Source organism: Echeneis naucrates, chromosome 24 (assembly GCF_900963305.1).
Source record: "Echeneis naucrates chromosome 24, fEcheNa1.1, whole genome shotgun sequence".
Classification (NCBI taxonomy): Eukaryota; Metazoa; Chordata; class Actinopteri; order Carangiformes; family Echeneidae; genus Echeneis; species Echeneis naucrates.
The window spans coordinates 10,445,917-10,453,203 of record NC_042534.1 but is presented as its reverse complement, the minus strand read 5'-3'; the positions used below and the strand labels follow the sequence as shown (position 1 = coordinate 10,453,203).

Genomic DNA, 7,287 nt, shown 5'->3' with positions numbered 1-7,287 from the left:
AAGTCCAGTCCAGACAGACTCTTTTACTACTCCAAAGTCAACTTCATTGAACACATTTATTGCAGATGGTATTAATATATTGTACTTATTCTGCTTTCCAAAATGTCAGATGTTGTAATTTTGCCAGGAATACAGCTGATGAAATTTAGCTACAGCAAATACGGATTCTATTAGCTTTGAATTCATTGCAGAGGTTACTAAATTGCCCATGACTCTGGTTCTCATAGTAATTAGGGCTAATCAGCTCTTTCACCTTTTACCAAAGACTCACAGAGGAGGAGAGGGAGGCCAGTAAATGGACAAACGCAGAAGACGCCTGTGAACCAATAATTCAATGCAGATAAAACAAAAGTTTCCACCTATCCATGATAATTTGCCCAACATTTTACAACCTGGCCACAGAGACATGACCTCATTCTGCCACAACAGCATTAGTGATGTCTAACAGTGATGGTTGATAATACAATGAGGCTGGATTTACTTTCTAGTGTATTCCGAAGGCAGTGGATGGGAGAAGGCTCATTACGTTTTTCCAAAGAAAAATGGGAAAAATTAATCTGTGAGACCTCACTTTGTGCACTGGTGCATAGCAATGTTGACTTAATTATACTTTATATGAAGACTTTCATCATTAAAATGAAAGGTCCGCCATTAAACCATGATGTATGTGGCAGTACAGAATTTTACCTTCTTGATGTAGAGCATTATAATATCAGCGTCATAGGGAAAGAGCTAATTTGATTGCCTTTGGGAGAAAATCTTACTCTGTTTAAGTGGTCGCTATTTAAAGGTTCGAAAGCTCTGTTGTGGGCAAATATTGGGAAATCTTAAGTGCCCCTCACATATCCTGCTGGATCAATAGGAGTTTAGTGTTTTATTTGAAGACCTTTTTCTCACTCACACCAACATTAAACCTGGCTCCTCGGAGTGAGGAGGAGACTGCCATGCCACGTATTAACGTCCAGGTCCCTCCACGGATTACAGGCCTTCAACCGGTAAACACATGGTGAAAGTCAAAGTTGGGCATGTCAAGCGTAGCGCTGAGTGACAGAAGAGTAAATACGACGACAGCACAGACAACTGACCCCGATCATGGCGGATGGTGTGTAAACAGAAGGCACGGACCACACACACATGTAGCTGAAGTCGGGACACACCAACAAACATACTATTTGCTGCAAAGACATCCAAGACCCACAAACACGCGCCCCCACAGATACACACATCTGTTATGATTTGGAGAGGACAGAACAGCAAAGCTTCCTGCTCTTGCTGTAGTGATGGCATGATGACTGTCAGCACACTCATTAGTGCGTCTCCCACGACTTTGCTTATCCTAGCAGGAAGACACTGACATCACAGGTCTCCTCAGTTTTTATTTCAACTTTCGAGTCTGTGACTCCTGAAATAACTCGATGCTGACTAAAAAAAAGAAAGAAAATATATATATACATCTTTTCTTAAATAAAAAAAAGAGTGGGCGGGTTGTTATTATTATTAGTGGTATTAGTGCCCTTCTTTAAATAGATTTAGTTTAATATTAAGGTGTATTGCTATGATTTGGTGAGATGGTTGGTACATGATTTTATCATTTATGCCCATCAGTACATTTTTGTGATGGGAATGGGGTGTCCATCTAAAATCTAACATCCTTTACATCCTGCCTGCAACTGCATTGTTTTTCTAAATACAATCAATAGAAATCTTCACCAAAGAATGACTCCAATATTAATAATCTAATTCTAAAAGTCCCAGAATTCAAAGAATGCAGATTGAAAATGAAAAACAAAGTATTTTGAAATGTCCTATTGTGATCAGGTTTTCAATTGCAGTATACTTATATTAACTTTTTTTTATTGTCACGTTTAACTCTTCACCTGTTCAAAAGAACAGGTGAAGGATTTATGTTTCCACCAAAGAATGGTTCTACTCCGCTGAAATTCGACAACAACTTAACTTCTCAACTTTATTTGGACAGTTGAGAAGGATAAAAATGTAGACCTTCTTCCAGAGAACAGCCCTGCCCTTGGCTTGCAGAATAAATTCTCCATTGACGCCGCAGAAAGAAGAAAAGTAGACATCTCAAATTGTCCATAACAGCAATGTTTTTCAGTCATTTCAGTCAGAATTGTGGTTCTGTGGTTCATTGGTTTATCCCTTTGAACGGGGAATTTCCCTGTTTTACTTTACAGAGGGGCTCGAACTGAATGCTGCTGAGCTGACATAAGACCTTTAGGCTCTCATTCCTTTGAAATCAAGAGGTTCTTGGCAAGTTTCTGTTATCTGGAATAGTTCAGGCTAAAACATTCTTGCTTTTTAGTTCAGGCCTTTCACCCAGCGATGTAAAAATAAAAGGGTCGGTTTATTCAGTCTTCAGTGCTAAACTTGCAGTCATACCATGGGTTGAATTACCAATTGGATTTCTTCAGTGTCTCATGGGCTTATGTTTGAAATTAATGTACACGTCCATCCATTTGTGCCTCAATTGCATATCTGAAGGACAAATGTTCAATCTGACTGCGACATGCGATGTGCAACATGCTGTTCTTGTATATGCATGTGCAAATGTGGTATTATGTCGCATATTTTGCCGTGCTATTATGTACTTTTGTGTCAGTCCTTCCCTGCGGACTTGCACATCTTTCTGGTCGTCCTCGGTTGTTTTAAAGGTGCTCTCTCTGAGCTGAGCTTATGCTTCATTCCTGAATATTTCAGTCTTCTATCATGTCCATCGATGTTGGAGCTTCCTTTGACACATGAGTGTACATCCTGAAAGGAGTGATGCTTTTTCAGAAGCAATTAGAGCAACACTCTAAATGTTGATATAGGCATATTGTGAGTGCATCTCAACCAGTATTATGGTTTGTTCTGGCTTATTCTCACTTAAGGTTATGGTGTAATTATAGTTAGTATAGTATAGTGTCAGCACATTAATGCAGGACTGTTGATTCCTGCAATAAGAACATTGTTGTGATTATTTATTTTTATTTTTTATTTTTTGCACATTGCTTTGAATTTTATTTATTATTATTGTTTCAGCTCAGAAAAATTAATGAAGTATTTCAATTATGAACTAAATACTGATGATCTCAAGTAAGCCACTGTATTTATGAATTTGGTTGACTTGCAGCTGGACCCATCAGTGAATCTCAAGGTCACGTTATCAAAACGATCACAAATCCAGTTCATTGGGTCTAAATATTGTAATTATTTTAGTGCTGAAGGGGAAATTTTCCACTTAACTGCAGATTTCAAATGAAACTCAATATTATGGTTGGACAGGAACCAGCAGAGCCATGGAGAGGTGTAGATAGCCAATATAAACCACCTCCTCTTTTTCACTGCGTCCTCGCTGCTGTGTCTGCACCTGGATTATCTCTGTATAAACAAAGAAAGATAGCATTACAACACACTTTTTTAAATAGAAAGTATTTTATAAAAGGGCACCATGGGACAGTTCAGATGAGTAATTGAGGGATTAGGGGAGGGGGAAAGTACAGTAAATCTGAGATGCATGAGAAAAGAACAATAAACAGGCAGAAATGCGTCATCTACCCTCCCAGGGTAATAATGTTCCTGTTATTTTTAGTTCTTCTTAGACCTGACCCAGCAGATTTAAAAACAATCCCATGATGTCATATGACAATCCACTTTTCTGATCTTGTATATTGCATTTTCAGTTATTAAGTGCTCAAGAATAAAGAGAGCTTACTGTTGTTAATTGACTGAGCCTATTTGGATTCTTAAGCATTTATTGTTCACCATATTGGAAGAACCCTTACTATTATTATCTTTTTTATTATTGTTGTTGTTATTATTATTTATTATTTTCTTATTATTACCAAAAGCAGACAGTCTCATCCTATAGCTAGCAGCTAATTTGTAGAGGAAGAAAATATGTCGGTCCAAAGGCAACAAAATCCGCCTACAAGCACCTTTAAACATCAAGAAAATTATCCTGTTTGTTTGTTTCACGTGAAAAGTGTTGCTGACAATGTCTTGGCTGGAACTAGTAATAACCTGTTGCTGTCTTCTTACCGCTAATTAGCCTCCCCCTTTTTGACTCACAAGTCACAATAATATTATTTCACATTTAATGAGCAAAAAAAAAAAAGCATAGTTTTGCAGTCACAGTAGTGGGCAAAAGGTACAAATGCAGAAATATTTCTCTTTTCCAGCAAACATTGGTTAGCTGTTCAGTGCAAAGGCATGGCAGCGGTATCAATGCTCTTATCAGACTCATCGAGATTGGGGTCAAGAATATTTCCCAAAATGTCAAATATTCCCCTGTTGAGAAAAAGCAGGAGTTTTGCATTATACTCCCTGATTAGCTAGCTTTGGCAGCAAGCTGGAATTTCTCATGCTGCAATCTGCATAGAGCACTGGATGTGATTTGTAGAAACCATAACCATAATTACCCACAACTAACAAATTGTATGACTTCACGCTGCATCTTTTCACAAAGCACCAACTTATGTACTGGCAGAGGAAGGCAAAAACAAATTGTATTCACTCAAAGGACATTTTAAACACAAGCCTTTCAACATGCATGCGCATTAAAAAATGACTGTTTCAGATCAAGCAGAATTTCAGATTTCAGAGCAGAAGACATCCTCGCATGAGAAATAGATGCTTTCTTTGTTGTGAACCCACCAGAGACTATCCAGCCTGGGCCGAAAGGAGCAGCTGGGGGAAATACTGAGTCACCATCAGCACATAAAAGTCCACGCTGCAGCAGCAGGCCTGACCTTTTGGCTGAATTGCCTTTTTGGAATTGTTATTAACAGCGGTGTCTAGACAAAAGGAGACACGAGTCAACCCACATTGCTCTCCACTCATCCTGAAGAGAACATAAGGGCACGATTAGCAATGTTAAATCTCCCCCATACTGTATGTTTGCACGCTCAAAATAACACAACACAATTCATAAACGATGTGTATTATAGGCAAAGTCTGGTTCTTCATTAAACAGTGCATATCAGTATATTAATACATTGCTCTCTTTATCTTTCCTCATCTGTCTCCGTCATAAACAATGGAGACAAATGGTCATTCGTCTCCCTGGATGAACTCCAACACTAACATTTCTATAATCTTTTCATTAATTGTCGTTTCCTCTGACTGGATCTTTTCCATAAAGCTTAAAATGCTTATATGTCATCATCTGTAAACAGCATTATTTCAGTGCTACTGCCTGAACACACACACACACTCACACACACACACACATCTTGGCAAAGATGCAACACTTAGAGTCATAGTCAAGTCATTGTATTTATTGTCAAACGCTGATGCATATTTTATGGGTGTTTATACAGATTTGTTTTGTTAATTCAGTTTCAGACCTGCTACATGATTCATTTATAATGATTCTTGTGTTTTCACAGTGCTGGCTAAGGATCAGCTGTAATCAGTAGTTGGTAGATATTTCCGTGTATTTACATTGAGCTTTATAAAGGCATCATTAATCCACAGGTCATCTAATCAAGCTGTGTATCAGTAGAGAAGGAGAAATCATTTGACAGAACCCGTCTTTGTTCATTGTCTCGGGACATCAGGACGGTGGCTTTCTGATGGCTTTCAATCATGTGTCGACTGGCAGGTCAGACTTCCTGAAACTGGAGAGCTTCTGATTTAACACCAGCACTTATGTTCAGTGTTTTGGCAGGCAGTGCACATGTTGCGGGAAGCAAACGCATACAGAAGTGGATTCAGACAGCTATTCACAAATATCAGCGCTCCCACAATGTCCCAGCTGTCCATACAAAATTTCAACAGACCTGCATTATTGAGAGAAATAGCCGCCACACCCAGCACATTTATGATTAAATGTGGCATCCATAGGACAAAAAAGGTGACGATGATACTGGTGACCAGTCTGGTTGTCTTTGGGTGACTGAAAAAAGCCGCCTGGTTCACTTTTCTGTGGAGGCAAATGTATGCAAATACCAGAATGGAGAATGAAATAAATCCCATCAGGGACTCTGAAAGCAGCACAGCCACCATCTGGGCCTTAGAGGAGTAATTAGGTTCGCAGAATGTCTTGTGATGCCCTTTGATAGGTTCTCGAATCACCAATGCATGGATGGAGAGAAGCATTGCGACCAGCCAGAGTACAACAAGCAGCCTCTTCGCCCCCCCCTGTTTTAAAAACTTCTGCACGTAGACTACCTGCAGGTAACGCTGGACACTCAGTGTCGTTACAGTCAGCAGGCTGCTATAAAGGCAGCAGTACACAAGGTACCCTAGTATCTTACAGGCCACCAGTCCAAAGATCCAGCTGTAGAGGAGATAATAGATCCACAGGGGTAAGGTCAGCAGGCAGAGCATGTCAGATACTGCTAGATTCAGCATCAAAATCTGGCTCAGACTGGATAAATGCTGCCAGTTTGGTTTGAAGATGATCACAGAGATGTTTCCAGGGAGTCCCAGACAGAAGCAGACACACAGAACCACCACAGGAACCAGGTTGTCCGTGGACACAGCAGGTGGAGGTTCAGGAGAGGTGGTGATGTTAGGAGTCAACACAGTGGAGTTGAGTAATTCCATACTGCCGGCAGTAAAGCTGAGTGCTCTGCACCGAGCTGAAAACAGTTATGTGAAGTCATTCAGAGGAACAAGATGTTCTTATCTGATGGTGTCAGAGGGGAAGGAATCAGACTATGGTTCTTGTTGAGGGTTACAATTCAGTTTCATATTTGGGGGATATCCCATGTTATGGTCAACAGTCTATTTCTTCTAGACTGTGGTTCACACAGCCCTACAGTCATTTCTTTTATCTTTACCTTACCAATAGAATTGTACGTGTGTGTGAATTATTTTATTTAATTTTTTTTTTTTGTCATAGGGAACAAGTAAGTGTTGTAGGCATGGGAGTGACTTCTCTTTGTACACATCCTTCCTTTATCTTTGAAAGTTTTGTGTGTACACCAGCAGCCTGTAGATAGAGACAGAATCTCACTACTGAGTCCTGTTTGGAAGAGGAATTGTTCTCGTTTAATGTCTGATTTCCTAAAGCAGCACAAATGTTCATGCTAATAATTGATAATGCTACTCAGAAATTACATTTTGTAGATTTAACATAAAAAAAAAAACGACTGTGCCATTTGTATCCTTTTCTGTTCAGTACATCGAGCAAAACATGGCACTGTTCCACTTTGACTAAATTTTTTAAGCATTGTTGATATGTTGTCTGCATGCTCATTCAAAAGTTGTCTAGATTTATATGAAATCTGAAGTGGACAACTTTCTTAAAAAGGGGAAGTATGGACTTTATTTTACAAACTG

At 39.3% G+C, this 7,287-nt stretch overlaps 1 protein-coding gene across 1 annotated transcript; it reads right to left on the bottom strand.

Annotated features, from left to right (window-relative positions):
- Positions 1-5,312: 5,312 nt before the first annotated feature.
- LOC115038075 (C3a anaphylatoxin chemotactic receptor-like) lies at positions 5,313-6,569 on the bottom strand. Its single transcript, XM_029496902.1, has one exon. The coding sequence runs from the start codon at positions 6,547-6,549 to the stop codon at positions 5,635-5,637; it is 915 nt and encodes a 304-aa protein (XP_029352762.1). The 5' UTR covers positions 6,550-6,569; the 3' UTR covers positions 5,313-5,634.
- Positions 6,570-7,287: the final 718 nt, after the last annotated feature.